This window comes from Panthera onca, chromosome B3, assembly GCF_046562875.1.
Source record: "Panthera onca isolate mPanOnc1 chromosome B3, mPanOnc1 haplotype 2, whole genome shotgun sequence".
Taxonomy (NCBI): Eukaryota; Metazoa; Chordata; class Mammalia; order Carnivora; family Felidae; genus Panthera; species Panthera onca.
The window spans coordinates 36,011,366-36,032,301 of record NC_138344.1 but is presented as its reverse complement, the minus strand read 5'-3'; the positions used below and the strand labels follow the sequence as shown (position 1 = coordinate 36,032,301).

Sequence of the window (20,936 nt, the reverse complement as noted above, 5' to 3'; positions counted from 1 at the left end):
AACCCAACTACTCTCCTTGTGAGATGGAGGTAAGGGTTACAGGCAATGTGGTGGGAACAGCTGGCCCAGAGGCGGTGCCCCATCAGTGGGCCGTCTGCGAACAGTGACTGAGCGGGCCCGTCTCTAGACATATGTGCCAGCTGTCAAGCTGTCAGATGGCACCCAAGTGTCCCCGGCGTCCCTGGAGAAACCCTATGGCTGTGAGCCACACCCAGATCACTGGCTCTGATTCTCTCTAGTTTCTCCCTTTCACTCAAGAAAGCTCACTGGAGTGTGAATACATGAGACACTGTTTTGTGGCTAAAAGCTCTGGTTTATGCAGCCCTTTGTGAAAAGGAACCGCCTCAATTTCCTCTTGCTTAAATTATTTGGGACACCTCTCAGATGGTGGTGTTGGGGTGTTAGCCATGTCTGGATGCCGCCGGGGTGCTGGGTGGGGGGGCGGCGGGGGCTCTCGTGGGAGGCTGGCAGGTTGCACCCCATCTTCCGTCCCCCGGTCTCGATTCCGGGGCACCGGTTGGGGTCTCCCCATTGGACCAGCTCAGAGAATTGTAGCCATCCGCTCGCCCCTCCCCAGGAGGAGAGGGACGGGGGCGGAGGGAGGGGCGCTTCTCTGCGATGATTGTGGCTACACCTTTCCTTGGGTGACACTGGGGTTTCGTGGCACAGAAGGTAGGCCCGTTTTCCCAAACTTGACAGGCTGGTTTTCTGTAGAAATGGAAGGATAGATTCTTAAAGAGCATGCAGACCCACTTGCCCCAACCTGCCTTCTACTTGCCTGTCCTGAGACGGGTGGGAAGCCTGGAGTTGCTTTGAGTCAGAGGGAGTCTCATTTCTAGGCTCCGTCTCAACATTAGGGCTGCTCATCCCATGACAGAAGCCTGGGGGTGGGAGTGGGGGATAAAGTCTCTTCCCTCCTGGAAGTGCAGAAGCCTCCTAAAGCTGTGAGGAGATCGGGTCTGCCCGTGGGGGTAAGAAACCGAATCCGATGTCACGGGCTTATCCTCGCCTCCTCCCCACTTCCTCGAGGACTCCGTTGCCAGGGACGCAGAAGCCTCTTTCTGGAGTGCAGCCTCTGTGCCAGACTGGCGCTGTGACGGTTGCATGGGTGACAGAGAGGAGTGGGTGGGTCCCTGCCTCGGGTGAGACAAGGCTTAACACTCACAGAAAAGTAACAAGGATGCCAGCCACCGCCCACGAGACGCGAAGCATGACCTCGAGGCATGGGACCGGGGATGCACACACACACAGACCTAGCTCTGGTCCTTGGATGAGTCACAGCCCTGTCTGGTTAGCTCCTGCTGGGCTGTGTAGTTAGGATTGGAGGGAGGTGAGCACTGTGGGCCGCAAGGGTGCAAGGAAGTTTCCATGAGTGTCAAACAAATTGTCCCAGAGTTCATGATCCAGGACTGCTTTCCTAGGAACTCCCAGTGCAAATTCTCAAAACATTTGCTCCCCCCCCCCCCCACCTTTTTTTAAGCTTTCTGAATCACCTATAAGCCACCAGGGTAGATTGTTTCCTTCTAACCAGGGATCCACCCGGGTTGTTTATAACAAATGGGTCTTCTGGATGTGGCATACCTGTTACCTTTCGACAAACTCATTTGGCAGGGCAGGCTGGCTAGGAATCTCTTGATGCTTGTGCTTGGAGGCTTCTCCCTTGTCAATGAAATGGATTATCTCTGTTTACTTCTGGGGCACATCTGTCGCTATTCCATCTATCCGTCTATCCATTCATCCATCCATGCATCCATCCATCCACCTTCCTATCCACCATTCCCCCTACCCAACCACCACCTACCCATCCATCTGCCCACCCATTCACCCATCCACCTACCCAACCATCCATCCATCCATCCACCCATCCACTCACTCAACCATCCATCCGCTACCCATCTACCTCCTACTTGTCCGTCCATCCATGCATCTATCCATCCATTCACCCATCCATCCACTACCCATCTACCCCCTACTTGTCCATCCGTCCATGCATCTATCCATCCATCCATTCACCCATTCATCCAGCCAGCCAGCCGGCCAGCCAACCAACCACCCAACATTCCTTAAATGCCTGCCCTACTCCAGGCATCATGTTAAGATCTGGGAATACCAGGAGGAGAAAGGCACAGCCCTTACCCTCAGAGAGCACCCAGTGCAGTGGTTGAAGCAGACTGCAGACCCCCGCAAAGGCCAGGCGGACTCATCATTTCCTCTAACGGCCAGAGGAAATGGAATTTAGAGTATAGCATTACAGAAGGCAACATAAACAATGAGAATATAAGATGACACCTGCTTGGATACACAAAGTTCTGCAAAATGGTACTAGGACTGAGTATTAGCTGGAGATGGGGGATGGGCCTCTTGGACAGAGCGAACGGCCTGGGTAGGGTGAGGGGGCCAGAGAGGATAGTACTGGGAGGCAGCAAGGAGTCGCCGGAAGTTGCCTGCACAGCTGGAAGGAGGAGAGTGGCTGGAGAGGGTCTCAGCAGCTGCCAGGATCTGAGGTGCCTCACGTGTCCTTCTGAGGACTGGCCCTGTGCTCGTGAAGGACAGTGATCTCTGTAGGAGGCCAGTTCCATGGACTCCACTTTGGAGCTGAGGGGCTTCCTGGTGTGGTAGCAGCTGCTGCCGTGGGGATAGGAGGAAGGTGGTGCTGGAAGAGAAACAGAGAAGGGGGCCCACAGACAGGGTGGGATGAGGCATCTGAGGGCCCTTTGGGCTCCCTTCTCACCTGGTCCTCTTTCCTTTCATGTTTTCATTTCCTTCTTGGTCTTCAGTGTCTGAGGAACAAGAAAGAGGACTTGTGCCCAGGGCGGGGGGTGACTCAGCCCCTATTAACTTCAGGAGAAGCAGGTGGAGAGGAGGGCCAGGGCCCCCCGGAGGCCCCGATTTCACAGACTTTCCATGTGGCCTCTGGCTCCAGTGTCCATACAAGCAAGGGCATCTGAGAGGATGTTTCTGGGTCCTGTCTGGTTTGGATGTTCTACAATGCCGGAGCTTCAGAGTCTTTTCCAAGATTTCTCTCCTTGCCTTCCCCCTCCCCCAAGCCCACCCGACCTTGGCCTCCTGCGCCATCAGTCCATGGCGTGGCCAGGAGTGGCAGAGAACCACCGTCGTCTTCCCTGGGCAGGAAATAGACCGTGAACCTCGCGAGTAGTTTTTAGTTATTTCCGTCCTTACCGGAGTATCATGGTCTAAGTGGCATTCATTCCATCACAGTGCATGTCTTTAAGGTAAATCTCCACGTAGAGAACTGGGGGCTCCCCTGACTGGGTTTCTGGTCCCTATGATCATGGCCTCTTGTTCAAATGAATATTCCAGAAAACTGCTTTCTTCCTCGGTAGCACTTGAGAAAGGAGATGGGAGAATGCGTGATCTCTATGTGGCTCTTGGAGCAAAGTGGGGTGACGGAGACCTCGCTTGCTCATCCTGCTGACCACCCAGAAGCCCAGAAAGGTGTCCTCACTCCCTTAAGGCACGTTGGTCCCACAGAGTTTGCTGTATGTTACAAGTCCCTGTAGGTACTTTCTATCCACGCATCCAAGGCACCCAGCAGTCGGCTTTTTGGACAGATACTTGCTCAGTGGAATGCCCTATGGGCAGTGCTGTGAGGGAGAGGGGTGACTTTTCATCCCGGACGGAAAGTGAGCTGCACCGTGAGAGCCATCCTGTGGCTTTGGTACTGTGGCAGCCAAGCACAGAGAAGGCCCAGGAGAGGGTTTGGAGGTCAGAGCTGGAGGCAGGAGGCTCAGCAGTGAGTGGTTCTCAGATACCTCTGGAAGTCGGAGGGCTCAGCCAGATGACAGTGCTACCGGGGCCAGGGCCCAGCATGTGGAAACGTCCACATTCCTGTGATGTCGCTCCCACAACAGAACAGCTGTAACCACAGCGCACACACATACACGCACACGGCCTCTGCAATAGAACGTTGCCAAAAGCTCACCCGTTTCAGGCACCCGTTCCAGAACTTGCTTGCAAATCCTGCTGGCTTTGTTGCAACAAGATTTATCAGGTTTTAGAACAGACTGGTATCCTACCGACCCTCTCCTGATAAAGGCTTCTGCCAAAAAAATCCAGTGTTGCCTGCCAACCTGGTTCTAGGCAGCCGAGGCCTGACTCCCTGTAAACTGGCCTCTCAACTCTGTGGTGTAGGGACTGTCTGACCAGGTGGGGCTTTGGAGACCAGGTGGGGCATCCGGTGCTTTCCTGAGGATTCTGTGGCTCCCACCCCTCCTTCCGGGAATCTCTGGATGGAGCGACACCCTGTGGCTAAATATGGAACTGCACCTTAGTAGTGGGAGGCCCCTGTCTGTGGCTGCTGGCCCTTCTGCCTTTTATTCTCTGTTGCTGTCTCTCTTCTGCTCTGCTTTTTCTCCTTTTTTCTCCCTGTAGACTCGGCTTTGCAGCTGGAGAGGCTGGTTCGTTTGCCCCCGGGAAAGCACTTTGTCAGGCCGGGCGAAATGTTGTCTCAAGTCACGGGAAATCCATGGTTTGGGGGATGGCCCTCGCCGGCCACAGCCAGCTTTCCTCCTGTGTAAGTGGTCACAGAAAGAGCGTGCTTTATGGTGAGCCATAAAGAGCGTTTAATGGCGAGCCTCTCCTAACTCAGGAAGGATAGGCCGTGCCGTGCACGGGGCAGGAGGGAGCGGGCGTGCGGTCGGGTTTGCCAGGAGACCGTGAATGCTATTGAGATGGACTCTGGCTGTTGGGGCAGTGGGCGTGTGTCCCAGCTGCTCCCTGGGGCAGAGGGTACAGGCTAGGATGAAGGCTGGGTTGCGGTCTGAGGCCTGCTCAGCCTGCCGGAGGGGCGGCGGTGTGAAACGTGGAAGCCAGACGGCCCAGGGTTTCAGTCCTAGCTTTGCCTCTTACCAGCTCCTCTGACTCTAGGCAAATCACCCAGAACCTGCCTGTGCCCATTTTCCTTACGGCGTAGCTATAAGATGGGGACGGGGAGAGAATGAATCCCATGACACACATTTTAGTAAAAGCTTCCGTGTCGTGAGTGTTCCTCTGTGATGTGAATAAGCTCCCTCGTAAGTATCATCTCATCAGATGCTTGCAACAAGCCCGTGAGGGGGTAGGGTTGTCGGCCCTGTGTCACACACGAGGATTCAGAGGGGCGCAGAGGTTACCTCACCTGCCGGGGTCACATGATCATGAAGGGCAGAGGCAGGATTCGAACCCCGGGTGTCCAGGTCAGAAACTGCGTGTGAAATCATGGCACGGTGTCTCTTCCCCTCTCCCAGGGTCGGTGGTTTACTCCCAAGGCTGGGGTTCCTGTTTGCGGGGGGACGTAAGTTGCTGTCCCTTGTTTCTTTCCCTCCTTTTCCTGGAGCTTGTCTTCCTTCTCTACCCAGCGCCCGCCATGCGCTTGTCTGATGTAGGACAGGGTCAGGAAAGGGGACACATGCTGCCGTGGGCTTGAGAGCAGTCGGAGCCTATCGCTGGAGGCTGTGGGGCTTCTCTGCCTCTTATTCTGGAGCAGGGATCCTCATGCTTGGCATTCCTGAGGGCTAGACACGACACAGCGGCCAGGGGGACAGCAGGTGACAGGTGATGGCACCAGCCTGTGGCGACAGGAAGAACCTGGCTGAGTGGGGAGATGGGCGCGGGCTGAGCAGAGAGGCAGATTGTGTTTGGTGGAGGAAAGGGCAGGCTTGTGGGCTGGGACTGGGGGGTCTGGGGACCAGGGGTGGGGAGCAGACTCCATTCTCGCCAGAGAGCGTGACGAGGGGCAGGACCGTCAGGAAGGGCTGAGAGGGGCCAAATGCCTCCACTGCCTTACTGGCTGCACCAGGACGGCCACCCCACCAGCCCTGGCGCCCTGACTCTGCACCCCACCTTTGTGGGGACCTCCGGCCTCGCCCTGCAGCCCTGGGGGCACTGAGGGAGGGCCCCGCCCACCCCACCCCCACCCCACCCCCACTGATACCCAGTGGTACCCAAGCGGGGTCCTGCCCTGCTACCCTGCCTCGACAGCCCCCTGGCCCGGGGCGTGAGCCCTCCCTCGCCTGAGCCCCAGTTCAGGGCTCTGGTTTTGTGTGGACATTCTCCTCGCTCCTCTCACGTCCTCCCAGCGTCCAGCCTGCCATTTGTGCTGCCAGAGTCCCCACACCCTGCGCTGCCGGCCCCGAGCCAGCAGAGGCCCCATCGTGTTCTGTCCGGGAGGACCTACCTGTCTTTGCCACCGTCAGCATCGCTCATTTTAACGTGGGCTTCCTCTTGGGACTGGAGGCGGGTCGGGGTGTTGCTGAACGAGGGGGAAAGGCCACGTTTACTCGGTTTCCCCAGGCCAGCGTCCCTGTGTGTGGTACCAAGTATTCCGGAAGTCTCTCAAAGTCATTAAAGACTTCACCGAACCAAGGGCTTTGGCACAGCACGCACCCGGGGCAGCTGACATCGGCTCCTTCACAGCCGTGCTCGCCCCCGGAGCCCGGGCTGGGGGCGCCCCACGCCCCCCACGTCTGCCCACCCTGGTTGCTGCTGGACTTCTAAAAGGCCCTTTGGCAGTTCGACAACTTGCCTCCCAGAGGGCCTTCCCAGCCCAATACCTCCTCCCTGGCTTCTTTGGACACCGTTGCCTCTAACGATGCGCCCCAGGAGATGGTTTCCCCTGAGACCCTTTCTCCTCGAAGGCAGAGTCACTCCCGTCGGGCTGGGAGAAGTGGAAGAGGCCCATCGGGGGGGGGGGGGGGGGGTGCGGGGAGCCACTGGCCTCCGGAGGAGGTTGCACAAAAAGACTTCTCTTCTGCGGACGACCTGCCCTCAGTAATTTGTCATGTGCGTGCACGTGTGTCATTCACGGAAACCGTTTTCGGTCCAACGTCTTCCCCCTTTCCTTCCCCGCTTTAGGTTTCTTGAAATCCAGAAGCCCGGGCTCTGCAAGATGCTTCGCGTCCTTGCCTTTGCTTATCCCTACACCTGGGACTCCCTTCCCATCTTCTACAGGGTAAGGGCCCGGCTCCGTCTTTCCTCTGCCTGTTGGCAACACCAGGGAATCTATTGTTTCCTGAGCTCCTGGGGCTCAGAGCGCCATGCTGGTCACTGTGAGGGACGGACGTGGGAGGCACGACCCAGGGGCTCCCTTAGTAGTTAGGACACAGCAGGAGAATGAAGGCCCTGGCAAACCACAGGGGATGCATCAATGGCCAGCACTGACTGGGGGCTCAGACGCAGTCGTGGAGGGCTGGGAAGGGGAGGCAGCCTGGGGTTTAGTGCGGTGACCAGGAAAGCAGGCTCTGGAGGCAAATCTCTAATACGTACTCGCTGTAAGACTTTGGGCCAGTTATGTACCATCTCTGTGCCTTGATGTCCCCCTCTGTAAAGTGGGCATGGTAATAACACCTGCTTTCATCAGACTGTGGGGAAGATTACATGAGATCGCTGGCTCGTGGCAAGTGGCCACTAAATGCATTTATTCTGTATTATCATCAACTAACATACTAGCAGCGAAGGAAAAAGGATAAGTGAAGGTCGCAAGATAGATGGGAATTGGAGAACATGAAGGAAGGGGGTGTAGGAGGGACACAAGAAAGGGGAGAGGCACTCACAAATCGGATGGACCTGAGTTCAAATCCCAGCGCGCACTGGCTCTGTGACCTTAGGGAATGCACCTGATCTCTCTGAGCCTCAGTTTCCTCATCTGTTAATGAGGCTGACATCCTCTCCCGCACAGAGGGGTAGAGGGGCTTAATCAAATCAGCAGATCGGAGGGCTCAGCAATGCCCGGCAGAGGGCCTGCACCCAGTGAGTGGAGTTTCCCTCCCAGGGGCAGCTTGAAGTTTGATGCGCAAGTCAGGGACCAAAGGGGAGGGCCACAGCCGGTGCCACCTGTGTGAGCCTGGGGTGGGGGGAGACCCAGAGGCGTGGGTGCGGCCCATTCCCCTGACTCCTTCCTCGATGACACAGAACACCCATAGGAAACCAGAGCAGAGAGCAAGCCGTTCCCACATGCCACCAAATCGCATAGCACAGGTCTGCGTTATTAGGAGCACCAGCTGAGTCAGACAGGGGGCGGAGGAGGGGCAGGGAGGTCTGATCGCGAGCGGGGAGGTTGAGCACCGGTTCTGGAATCAGCCTGCCTGGATCCACAGCCTGACTTCACTGCTGATTAGTGGTTTGCAAGTCACCCTCTGGCCCAGCTTCCTCATCCGCAAAGTGGGATGTTTTGGTAGTTGTTGAGGCTGTGATGAAATTGTGCAAATAAAAGGCTGGCTTAGTGCCCTAGGTAAGTGATGGCTGCTGTCATTATAATGATAATACAAAAACTATACTTAGCTCTCAAACAGGATAATGGCTGTAATTAACACGTTTTGATGACTCAGAAAGGCCTTCCAGGGATTTCTAGGCTTTAAAGCCTTAATTAGGAGCTTGAAATCAGGGGATGCGCTGGTGAGAAGTGAGTTCAAGGGTGACTAGACCACTTTTTACTATACTTACATTTTACCCCCAGACAAAAGAGTAGCAAATAGATCTAGTAGGATTTTTCTTTTCCTTTCTCTTCCTTCCTTGATTTCTTTCCTTTTCTTTGGTAATTAAATAACCCAAAAGGCTTTATGGGCATTTGGAGGATTAAAATACAGCTGCCCTGCGGGGAGAAAAAATAAAATAAAATACAGTTGCCTTGGGTCTCTCAAAAGATCACAGTCAGAATTATGGGGGAGCCTGGGTGGCTCAGTTGGTTAAGCATCTGACTTCGGCTCAGGTCATAATCTCATGGTTTGTGAGTTCGAGCCCCGGTTCGGGCTCTGTGCTGACAGCTCAGAGCCTGGGAGCCTGCTTCGGATTCTGGGTCTCTTTCTCTCTCTGCCCCTCCCCTATTTGCGCTCTGTCTCTCTCTCACACAAAAATGAATAAACATTAAAAAAAAATATTAAGGGGCACCTAGGTGCCACAGTCGGTTAAGTGTCCGACTCTTGATTTCGGCCCAGGTCATAATCTCGCAGTTTGTGACTTTGAGCCCCACACTGGGCCCTGTGCTAACAGTGCGGAGCCTGCTTGGGATTCTCTCTCTCCCTTTCTCTCTGCCCCTCCCCTGCACTCTCTCTCTCTCTAAATAAACCTAAAAAAATTTTTTTTAATATTAAAAAAAAAGGAATAGGAATTCTGCTCCCACGGTCCCTGAGAGTTCCCCTTCCAAGTCACAGACCAAGGAGGTGAGGGCCTTGGCCCGTGGTGCCCGCACGCGTGTGCAGAGATGGCTTCAGGTGATGAGAAGGAAGGGGGCCTCCTCTCGAGACCTGATGTTCCTCTGAATCCCTGCAGCTGTTCCTGCTTTCGGGGGACGGTGCGCAGAATGAAGCCGCCTTGTACCACCAGAAGCACACGGCCATGACCCTCCTGGCCTCTTTCTTCTACTCCGCACACCTGCCAGAGCGCCTGGCGCCTGGACGCTTCGACTACATCGGTGAGTGCGCGGCGGCCCCATTGTCTCCCTGCCACCAGGACGCCAGTGCATGCGGTCTCGAAGGGGAAGCAGGGGCATGGAGAGACGCAATTCCCCAGGGGCTTCTCTAGGAGCTGGCCAAGGGAAGTGAAACTGTAAGGCAATGGAGGCCAGGATGTACGTAGCCAGCAAATGGCCAGGTAGGATGGGAGCATGGAGAACAGGTGCATCTAGGATTCTAAGGCATTCCTATGGGCTACGGGGCCTAGGGAGTCCCGTTATTACCCCGAAGATGAAATCCCAGGATTAAATGGACATCGAGGGCAGCCCTGGAGAGGAACAAGACAGACCGAGTGCAGATGGCCCCGAGGCTGACAGATGGCAGGGGCTGTGCCAAGGAGGGGAGCGTGTCTTCGTCTCGTTCAGGCGGCTGCAGTGGGGCCAGGAGTCTTGGTTCTCAGGTGTGGCCCCTGGAGCATCAGCATTTAGCATTATCTGGGAATTCTCAGATTCTCAGGCCCCCGGACATCCCAAACCAGAAGCTCGGGGCGCCTCACTCAGAGACTGGGTGACTCTCCAGGGGAACCTGAGCTCACCGCCATTAAAGAAGTCATGTGCTGGAGAGGAGCTGTCAGAGCCAGAGGACTTCCACCTGCTGGGAGAGCGCCTTTCCTCTCTGTCTAGGGAAATGGGTCGGGCACTGGCTGGAGGAGGGACCCTTGGGCCACTTCTGGTGAGGCTGAGGACTCCTTGAGATGAGAGCTCCCTAGATACGCTGTCATGGGGGTTCAAGGGTCAGCCCTTATCCTTAAATGGTGGGCAGGGACCCTGGTTCTCCCCAAGCCCATTTCTCCAATGATTTTTTTCATCTCCTCCCACCTAAGACGTGTGGCCAGATTTGCTTTATTGGCTCTGAAAAGAGCTTCATCTCCTTTATTTCAATTCTGTCCTATCAGAAGGGATGCCAAGGACCAAGATGCTTGGAGGGTAAATTTCAAACAAAAAGGTGAGGGGGCGGGGGAGACGAGAGGGCCACGGAGTTGGAACTTGTCTACAGGAGCCCTGTCCACCTCCCGAGCCCCACCTAGACAAAGTATCGGTGGTTGTAAATGAAGTCCGGGGACTGCAGGAAAAAAATAGCCCTGGCCTTGTTTTACCAACTCCCTGGTGTCTTAATAACATTTCATTTATTCACTTTTAATCCCACTCTCTTGGGCCTAGGGGAACAGAACCCAGAGACACCCCTCCATTGGCCAGACATTTGCCAGACAACTGTTAATGACAGACAAATGTTAATGACAACTGTTAATTAACAACGGGTTTGGAAAATGATCCGTCCCACAATAATGGGGTCTGCCAGATGTGGGATTCCCTCTCCGATGTGGGGCAGAGTGCTAACTGGTTAGTGCTGGCCCTGCCCGTAGGAAGTTCCTCCATATTCCTGTCCAGCCAGATTGCGGGAATATGTCTCTCTTTCTCTCTCTTTTAATGAAAGAGAATCCTTATCTCTTGTGTTGTATCTGTTTGCTAGGACTGCCATAACAAAGAATCACAGACTGAGTGGCTTAAACAACAGAAATGCATTTTCTCATAATTTTGGAGGCTGAGACCAAGGTGGGGGCTGGGTCCGTCTCTCTCCTGGCTCTCTCCCTGGCTTGCAGACGGCCGTCTTCTCTGTCTCTCCTCACGTGGTCTTTCCTCTGTGTACATTCATGCCCAGGTCCTAACTTCCTCCTCTTAGAAGCGTACCAGTCACAGGGCACCTGGGTGGCTCGGTCGGTTGAGTGTCAGGTCATGATCTTGTGGTTTGTGAGTTCAAGCCCCACATCAGGCTCACTGCTGTCAACGGCACGGAGCCTGCTTGGGATTTTCTCTCTCTCCCTCTCTCTCTCTCTGCCCCTCCCTCTGCCTCTCTCCCTCTCTCTCTCAAAATAAATATAGAAACTTAATAAAAGATCCTGTCTCCAGATATGGTCACATTCTGAGGTACTGGGCATTGGGACTTCAACATTTGGAACTGGGGGAAGGGAGACACAACTTAGCCCATGACACATGCTGTCTTTGTTCTCTTCTCATCTTCTGATTTCTGAGGGTTGTCCTGCAAACAGTCCTCGGCCCTGGGCAATGGACTCTTTTTCTCATCACTACCAACTCAGCATGTTCCCGCCCACTACCACCCCCCTCTGCTGGGTCCTCCCCTCTGTGGACACATAGCTGGTGAGCCAAGGTCCTGAAGGTCATCAGGGAGGAAGAGCCCCTGCTCATATCTGGGATTAACCAGCAGTAAGGAGAGGGCTACCTTGTAACTGGCCAATAGAAAGTCTGGTTGGCTTCTCCGTTGGCCTCAGAATTGGAGCTGATGAGTGCTGGTTCTGAGGAGGTGAACTTTGGGAGAACACGATGCCAGACTTCATGTGAAAAACAGGACTGGTGGAAGTTGAAAAAATGTACTCGGGCCTTTTAATTTTTCTCACACTGCATTAAAAAAAATGTTGGGGCGCCTGGGTGGCTCAGTTGGTTGAGCATCAGAATCTTGGTTTCGGCTCAGGTCATGATTTCATGGTTCGCGGTTTCAGTCCCCTTGTGGGGCTCTGTGCTGTCAGTGCGGAACCTGCTTGGGATTCTCTGTCTTCCTCTCTCTCTGCCCTTCCCCTGCTTATGCTGTCTCAAAAATAAATGAACAAACATTTAAAAAACAAACAAATAAATGTATTGAGGCATATTTTACGTATCACATGATTCCCTGATTTCAAGGATACAATTCAGTGATATTTTTAGTTAACCCCCCAAGTTGAATCCCCATCATCGCAAATGGGTTTTAGAACATGATCATCACCCTGGTAAGATCCCTCCTGCCCATGTCTTATTAATCCTGATTCCTACCCCCCGCCTGAAGAAACCACTAACCTTTGCGTCTGTGGATTTGCCTTTCCTGGACACTTGATATAAATGGATTCTGACAATATGTGGTCCCTTGTGTCTAGCTTCTTTACCCAGCATAATGTTTTTAGCCTTTACACCATGGAACAGTATCAGCAGTCTATTCCTTTAAAAAAAAAAAAAGTTTATTTATTTTGAGAGAGAGAGAGTGAGATATACAGGAGGGGCAGAGAGAGAGGGAGAGAGAGAGAATCCCCAGCAGGCTCTGCCCTGTCAGCGCAGAACCCAGTGCGGGGCGCGAACTCACAAACTGTGAGATCATGACCTGAGCCAAAATCAAGAGTTGGAAGCTTAACCAACTGCGCCACCCAGGGGCCCCTGTTTGTTTTTTGTTGCTGATCCTGGCAACCTTTTCTGTGTTCGCCGTAGGTCACAGTCACCAGCTGTTCCACGTGTGTGTGATCCTGGCCACACACCTGCAGATGGAAGCCATTGTTCTGGACAAGACTCTGAGGAGGGAATGGCTCCTGGCCAACTCCAGGCCCCTGTCTTTCCCTCAGATAGCTGGAGCTGTACTTCTGTGCCTCATCTTCAGCCTCAGCAACATAATTTATTTCTCAGCTGCTCTGTATCGGATTCCTGAGCCAGAATTACATAAAAAAGAAACATGATTCAGACCATAAGCTTTTCATGCCAGATGTCAACATTAAGCTACAACCTCCTAAGCACCATAAGTGCCTCGTGGTACCTGTTCACCAAGGTCTAAAATATTCACGGTGGTTGATGTCTTGGCATTTTTGAGTGCGTTCATGTCAATAAGGTGTTTAACTGGGGAAAAGTCTCTCAATGTGCACTTATTCTATAATTGTGATTTTAAAAGGGGAAGATGGGTTCAAGTAAGTCCTTGTTCAGGCGAATCCTTAATAGTTCATTAAGTCTTAAATTTATTTAAAATAAGGCAGTTTGAAGCCTTCCTATTAAATGGCCGGATGAAGCTTTACTACTCTTGTAGTGTTACCCTTTGAAAACGGACGCTGCTTCATTTGTTGAGTCCCACATGGCACAGCTCCTGCCAAGACCTCCACGGTGGGAGGAGAATGTGCCAGAAAGATCAGCGGGGGGTGTGGAGGGGGCGGAGTAAGAGGAAGCTGGGTCTGTGGGAGCCCTGGGGACTAGGGAGACACTTCAGGATGAAGAGACCTGTTTTGGGGAGGGTGTTTCTTCCTTTCCCCCCTAGTGAAGGAAATGAATGAATGAATAGAAGAGTCCTCTTTCCCACAAGTCTGTTATGCCTTAAAGTGCCAATTCCCATGTCACGTGGATTTGGATTTTCTCTAAAGGCCACATGGCTGGGTGTCTGTGTTCTGTTTTGTTCTGTTTTCTCGTTGCCAATTCGATGCTGCAAAGCATTATGCAGTGCAGGTCAAATATGTGAGGCATGGGAGCTGGCTGAGTTAATTCCAGTTGGCTGTGCTCATCTGTCACTGTGTAAACCAATGGCATGGCTCTATTTGGGGGTGCTATCCATTTAATATTGCTTCAGCATTTCAAAGGTGCTGCAAAATTTAGTGTTCCTGGGCAGAGGATGTCAAAGACCTTGTAAAGGGTTGGTCAACTACAGTGATCCTCAAGCTTTGCTGCGAATCAGACACATTTGGTGAGTTGGCGACCAGTGCGGATTCCCAGGCCAAGTCAGGGGATTCTGTGTTAGTAGTTTAAGATGTAGGTCTTTTGGAGGAGATTTGCCCTGAATCTGAGGAAGTCCCCAGGTGATCCTAATGCAGAAGGGCCACAGGCCAAATGGGAAAAATGCTGGCGTCATGAGTTCCAGAAGGCACTGGGCCTCTCAGCTTTGTTGCAGTTGACCTAATTTTCAGCAACTCACCACCTAAGGATGTATCCCCTGCTGTCTACTCTGCACAAGAGTAGCACACTGAGCATTTTCTCATCTGTTGCCTTAGGAGTTAAAGTTCAGTATTTCGTGCTGTTTTCAGAGAGTTCAGAAATGCTGATGCAAAACTGTAGCAGACGCCCATCAACCCCTGATCTGTACTTACTAATGACTTGAGGGGCTGTCCATCACAAAGCAGGATCCTCTTTGCTGACTCAGGAACACCCTCAAAACTTAGAATACTGCGTCTGTGGTAACTGGCCCAGAAACTTGAATGGCCTCACGAATAGCTCATCGTCCAACCCTCTGAGGACAAGTAAAAATTTATATTGGCTGACAGTGGTCAAGAAATATGATTTCATTAGTTTTACTGTTTATTTACTTCCTCTGGGGAAAGGTAGACTGATAAAATTATATGGGCTGGTAAATTTTTGGTACATTAATTGCCTGCTGCATGACAAAATTTGATTTGGGGCGATAATCTGACACTCCTAGTGGAATTTTACTCTAGCAGGGTCTGTGGGCACCCGTTTCATCTTGCTGTAACTTCAATTTTATGCTGCAAAAGGCACAGAGTTTAAATACCCTATTCTAGCAGGTGCCAAAGACATGAAGCTCTTTAACATCTCTTTTGTTTAGGGAGAGGAAAATGTTTGTTTAGTTCAGAAATAGTTGAAAGTTATAGGTGATTGATTTGAAGGACCTTCAGATTATTTAATTTTGGGTGATGTGACTTTTTCGTCATCCTTAACGATGGGAAAGAAAATGTTACATCAACAAAAGAAGACCAGTGTTTCATAATGTTTTTATACGTTTGGCAAACTCAGTCCCACTCTATACTTTTGGACAGTGTTACAAATTAAAATCGGATGACAGTTTGCAATGTGCTGATTTGGAAGCTTCTAGATACAGACAATGGGTTCAAAAATATTAATTACCATTAGGTATTAAGTGTAATGTGGATTTGCTTAAGCCAAAGTCAAAAAGGAAAGGCAAAAAGGTTGGCAGCGGGTGGGATGGAGAGCTCACTGGGAAGGTGTCTTTTCATGTGGCGGCCCTCAGGTTTTTATTGTCTCCATACACCTTGGAAATGTGCCATACTCCCCTTGGGAGCAATGCTCGCCACCGCACGATCTCAAAGAGGATTTTGTGGGGGGTGACAGACTCCTAATGGGATGACCCTCTTCTTCCTCCCCCTGCATGAGAAACACTGCCCCCCACATTTCCCAGATGCCACGGTGGTGATGAAACTTGAATGTATTCGAATGAGGCCGTTTAGCTAACCGCATTGTCCTTCGCTCATCATAGCTTTGCTTTCCATTGCTCGGTTTCTAGAGAGCAACGAATCTGTCACCGATTGGAGTGAGAAGTGGGAGGTTTTAGGAAACCATTTGAGTACAAAGTGACCTGTCTGACCTGCTGCCGTCTTAAAGTGTTTGTTGTGGAACTCAGCTCACGTGAGAAGTTCTAAGGAAGGCAAGGGGCAGTGGATCAGTGTGATCAGATGTGTTTGGAGAGACAACTTCATTTGGCTCTGCTGTGTCCCTAATTTGTTTGGCCGTGGTGCTATATGAAACACCTATTCACACTGTATAACAACTCTTGATAACATATTAGTTGAACGCCGGCCTCTGATTTTCTGGTCAACAATCCATTGTGGATGAAAAGGCAAAGACCCATTTCTGAACACAGCTGTTCCCCCAACTTACACTGATGTCTGGTTTTCTTAAACTGTATGGGAGGAAAAAAATAAACTTTATTATAATAAAGGCCTGTTTCCCACTTGATTTGGTTATGGTTCACCTACCACACTGTAAACATGTTTGCTCATCATAAGCAATTGATTCCTGGGGCGCCTGGGGAGTGCAGTCGGCTGAGCGTCTGATTCTTGATCTCGGCTCAGGTCATGATCTCACGATTTGGGAGTTCAAGCCCTGCATCGGGCTCTGCGCTGATGGTGTGGAGCCTGCTTGGGATTCTCTCTCTCTCTCTCTCTCTCTCTCTCTCTCTCTCTCTTTCTGTCTCTCTGCCCCTCCCCTGCTTGTGCACTCGCTGTCTCTCTCTCTCTCTCAAAATAAATTAACAAACTTAAAAAATTTAAGAAATCGATTCCTGTACATGTGTACATTGCTAAATCATTCAATGAATGTTTATTCTGTGCCTGGTGTATAGGGAATGAACACTCCTGCATGGAGTGAATCTTGTGACTGTCAGTAGGGAAAGATAGATGAATTCAGGTAACGGTAAGTGCTATAGAGAAGAGAAGCCTGGTGAAGATATAGAGATGGGTGGGATAGGGCAGGTGAGATTGGATGGCCATTCTGAGGAGTTGACGTTTGAGGAGAGCCTTGGTGGGCAGGAAGGGGCCAGCCCTACCAGTGTGTGGTGGGGTAGGTGTTTCAGGTCAGATGGTGTATGGGCGAAGGCCCCCAGACCAGTAGGCACTTGGTCCTATCGGAAGGATGGAAATCAAGCCACTTATTCCTGAAATGTGTAACTCTAGACAATGTATGTGGATCACTTGGCTTTCAAAGAATTCTGGGATTTCTCCTGCATGTTCTTCCCAGGAGATTGTCCAAGGGGCTTTCCTCTGGGCTCTTGGTACTTGTATGAATGCTTCAACTCTGTAATAAATATATTTCAGGCAAACAGAGAGTCGTTACCCCCATTCTCTTCACTCTGGGCAACAAATTTCTAAAATTGGCTTAATTCATGCCTCCTGTAGAGCATGGAACAACGGACCTCAAAGATAATTTAATCCAGCGTTTCAAAAATGTGTTTGATGATGGGGGCACCTGGGTGGATCAGTTGGCTAAGCCTCCGACTCTTGATTTTGCCTGTCACGATCTCATGGTTCTTGAGTTTCAGCCCTGAGTTGGGCTCTACCCTGACAGGGTGGAGCTTGCTTGGGATTCTCTCTCTCTCTCTCTCTCTCTCTCTCTCTCTCTGCTCCTCCCCATTTGCACTTGCTCGCTCACTCTCTCAAAATAAATAAATAAATAAATAAATTTTTAAATGTGTTTGATGATGCAAAATGCACATTGTCAGGCCCAAATGGACAGATGCGGCATACCTTGGGAGGGAAAAGTAGTCTTAGAGTTTTACATTTTTATCAAAAGCCCCAAGTAATTAAAAAAAAATGTTTTAATGTTTATTTATTGAAAGAGACAGTGTGAGTGGGGGAGGGGCAGAGAGAGAGAGAGAGAGAAAGAGAGACTCCAAAGCAGGTTCCAGGCTCTGAGCTGTCAGCACAGAGCCTGACACGGGGCTCGAACTCATGAACTGTGAGATCATAACCTGAGCTGAAGTTGGAAGCTAACCAACTGAACCACCCAGGTGCCCCCCAAGTGCTTTTTAATATAAGGCAGTTTAAGAAAACACTAGTCCAACCATTCTTTTTTTTTTTTTTTTTTTTTTTTTTCAGATTTGGAAAAACATTGAGTAGTATGAAGAATCCCCAGGTACTGGGGTATCTGGCTGGCTTAGTTGGTAGAGCATGTGACTATCCATCTCGGGATGGTAGTTTCAAGCCCCACGCTGGGTGTAGATATTAGTTAAAAATAAAATCTTAAAAAACAATTCCCAGGTACTTTTCATCCTTCCCCCTTTTGATATGTATATAACTCTCATCTCTAACAGAGAGAAACTTGGCTCCCATTATCCACAATATATTATTTGCTCAATCTTAGAACGTACAGAATGTCATTTCAAAATTACTAACCCACGTCGGCAAAAAGGCTTGCTAATTAGAATCCAATATATGTTTCAAGTTCTTTTTGTCTGGAGCCTGAGGGCATATAGTCTCAATAGTCTAAATTACTTGGCTTAGTTATGGCCCCTTTATGTGTATGTTACTCATTTGAAATATGGTTCAGATCATTTGTTTCTTTTTGTATCAATTCTACAACACCCCCCCCCCCCCAGTTTGCTGATTTTATTGTCTTTTGAGTATGTAAAACATTAACATCCATTCATTTTCAAATGGCCTGGGGAGAGTCACGTGGCCTGTGGATATGAGATGATGCAGCCTAAGCTCTTGAGTGTGAACAGCAGGGAGGGTCAGGGAGACAGCTCCTCGCATGGAGTGTTTGGGTATATCACAGTCATCCTGTCCTCATTTTTACCACTTTTCCTCAAACACGCTAGACCTCAGCCCTTTCCGGTCACTGGCTGTTACAAGGTTCCCACAGCTGTTCGTGTGGGTGTTTGGGTTAATTATATTGGTTTCCATCCGTGTAGGGTCAGCCTCTCTCCAGTGATTTGCATAGGACCCTCCAGTCCAGTTTGGCAGGGTCTTATAAAGTTATACTTACCATCAGACCAGCAATCCCACCCAAGAGAAATGAAGCTCCCTATCTGCATAAAGACCTTTATGCAAATAATTATACCAGTTTCATTCATAATTGCCTAAAGGTGAAAACGACCTGAACGTCCAACGGGATAGCGGATGGATGAGCTGTCATGCATTCCTACAGGGGATTACTACTTAGCAGTAAAAAGGAAACAGGTATCGATACGTGCAACTCAAAAGCGTTGAATCTCCAGAGCATTTTGCCCAGCTAAAGAAGAGGCATTCTGGAACAGATAAGACTCTAAGGGAGGAAGTCAGAAAAGCGCTTGCCGAGGGCTGGGGGTAGAGGAAGGTGATGGACTACCAAAATGCAGCACAAAGAAAGTTTTGCAGTGATGGTGGCGGTGGTTACAGGATGGTGTGTTTGTTAAATCCATGCACACGGTACAACCAAGAAGGGTGGATTTTGCTGGATATAGAATGTACCTCCATAACCCTGACTTTGGTAGAAGCCTCCGGGGTCTACTCCCTCCCCATCTCTTACCCTTCCCCCTGGTCTGGATCTCTGATTCTAGGGGAAAATGCAAATCTTTTACTGCCTATGGGGAGCCCGTTGGAGGGGAGGAGGGGAGAGGGGAGAGGAAGGCAGGGGAGAGAGAAGAACGTGTCAGGTGTGAGGTGACGGTTTTTATCCTATTTTATATTTTAAAGCAAACAAGCTAGAGAGCTTTAGTACGGATAGAGGCGAGGGAGAAAGAAGAAAGTGGCCCGAAGAAAAGCTGGGGTGGGGCTTGATGGAACTGGGTCCTCCCCTGGGATGGATTCATCCATTCCTCCCAGACAGTTGCAAGGGGGCCTCCATGGCGCGGCACTAAGGGTGCAACAGTGCCACCTAGTGAGCCTGTGGGGATAAGCTAGTAGAGGAACAGTGAGCACACCGGGCTGGGCGCTCTGGAGCAAACCAACAGCTTGCTGGCAGGGTGGAGGAGACTGGGGTACACAGTAGGGATCTAGCATCCGGGGGCAAGTCGTTGGCAGAAGGTCTGCTGAGAACCGAGAATAAGGAGGCATAATAAGGCGGGGAGGAGAGCTTGTCAGCAGAGGGAGTGTGTGCAGGGGGTCATGATAAGGGATGGGCTTGGAGAGGAAGAGCCTCAGGGCCCTGTGAGGGTGTCCGGCGCTGGGAAGCTCCTGCAGTGTGACAAGCATTACACAGGGGAGTGACATGACTAGATCTGTGGTTTAGAGGTGAACGGGCTGCAGATTTGGAAGGCAGCAGCAGGAAAGCCTGTTAGGGTACTGTTGCAGTCATCCAGACAAATGATAGGAGTAGCCAAGGGGATAGAGAGCAGCGTTTGAGAGGTGTGAAGGCTCTTTGGTAGGTAGAACTGTCAAGATGTGGTGAGTGGATGTTGGAACAGAAGGAGAGGCAAAAGTCCAAGATGGTACCTGGGACTCTGGCTTGGGTGGCTGGGTAGATGGTGTATCACCCATCCACTGAAGGGGAGCAGGTTCGGGGTAAGAGATTAGGGCGTCTTAGGTATGAGGTGCCTGTGGGACACCCAAGCGGAGAATGTCTGGAGCTCAGAAGAACAAACGTGTGTGAAGCCGCAGGAGTGGTTGGGAGTGCCTGAGGAGAGTCCTCAGCTAGTGGTGACCAGGTCAAAACCCTAAGCTACGACATTTAAGCACACCCAAAAAAGGAACTCACAAATGAGTTCCGCGAAAGAGGGGCACTTAGAGAGCTCGGAGAGGAAAATGAAGACATAGTACGAGAGGAATGAGAAATATTTTCGGTGCTGTTGAGAGGCCAAGAGAAGGGCATGGAAGGGTCAATGAGATTTAGCATCAAGGAGGTGGTGGTCTCAGTGAGAAGAGTTCTAATGGAGAGACTGAGGCCAAGGCCAGATTGCAGGGTAACTAAGAAGTAGTCAAATGGCCACGCCTAATTCCTAAATAATACAGGTCCCAACCTGTCCTCTAACAACAAACAAAGCAATAAAAGCATTAGGAAAAACCATCTTTATGTCACATAATATGGGCCAAGGATGTTAAATTTTGTCCATTTAACTGGTGTCTGGTTGAGGAGCTGGGACTAGAGTCCCATGAGAGCACAGATGTAGATGCAGATTTGACAGTCATGAGGTTAGCGACAAATGTCGAAATGGGATAGAATTAGTTCATCTTAGAAAAGAGTGGATGGACATTGCTCCTCAAGAGTGAGGACCAAACTTTATTCATCTCTATAGGCTGTTAAAAATTCACCCGAGGAATCTCAAAGATCAAGTTGGTTTTATTAAGCGATTCATGAATGGGGCAGTATCCCATCTAGCAAGCAGAGAGATGTTCCCAGGAGCCATACAAAATGTAAGGCTTTCATAGGAAGGAGGGTAGGGTAAGGAAGTTACTGGTAAAAGAAAAGTCAGGATTATTTCAGGCCAGGTCACCATTCCTAAGCGGGGAGGGCAGGGGTCTTATTTGGAAGGTCA

General features: G+C 50.8%; 1 protein-coding gene and 2 long non-coding RNA genes across 11 annotated transcripts in view; 1 reads left to right on the top strand and 2 right to left on the bottom strand.

Moving 5' to 3' along the window:
• PAQR5 (progestin and adipoQ receptor family member 5) overlaps positions 1 to 12,948 on the top strand; it is a 73,804-nt gene extending 60,856 nt beyond the window's left edge. For all 9 annotated transcript variants that reach the window (XM_060618157.3, XM_078448815.2, XM_078448817.2 and 6 more), the window contains 3 exons: positions 6,853 to 6,949; positions 9,265 to 9,406; positions 12,695 to 12,948. In XM_060618157.3, the coding sequence (XP_060474140.3) occupies positions 6,853 to 6,949; positions 9,265 to 9,406; positions 12,695 to 12,936 (481 nt within the window). In that variant the 3' untranslated portion in view covers positions 12,937 to 12,948. The remainder of the gene's footprint in view (positions 1 to 6,852; positions 6,950 to 9,264; positions 9,407 to 12,694) is intronic.
• LOC144616717 (uncharacterized) lies at positions 4,368 to 6,342 on the bottom strand. The gene is made up of 2 exons (XR_013556353.2): positions 6,176 to 6,342; positions 4,368 to 5,567 (listed from the first exon to the last, which is right to left on the bottom strand). It is a non-coding gene; the product is annotated as an uncharacterized LOC144616717 (long non-coding RNA).
• Positions 12,949 to 15,387: 2,439 nt separating the features above from the next.
• LOC132677369 (uncharacterized) overlaps positions 15,388 to 20,936 on the bottom strand; it is a 59,226-nt gene continuing 53,677 nt past the window's right edge. Inside the window, exon 4 of the long non-coding RNA XR_014137795.1 lies at positions 15,388 to 15,887. This is a non-coding gene — a long non-coding RNA (uncharacterized LOC132677369). The remainder of the gene's footprint in view (positions 15,888 to 20,936) is intronic.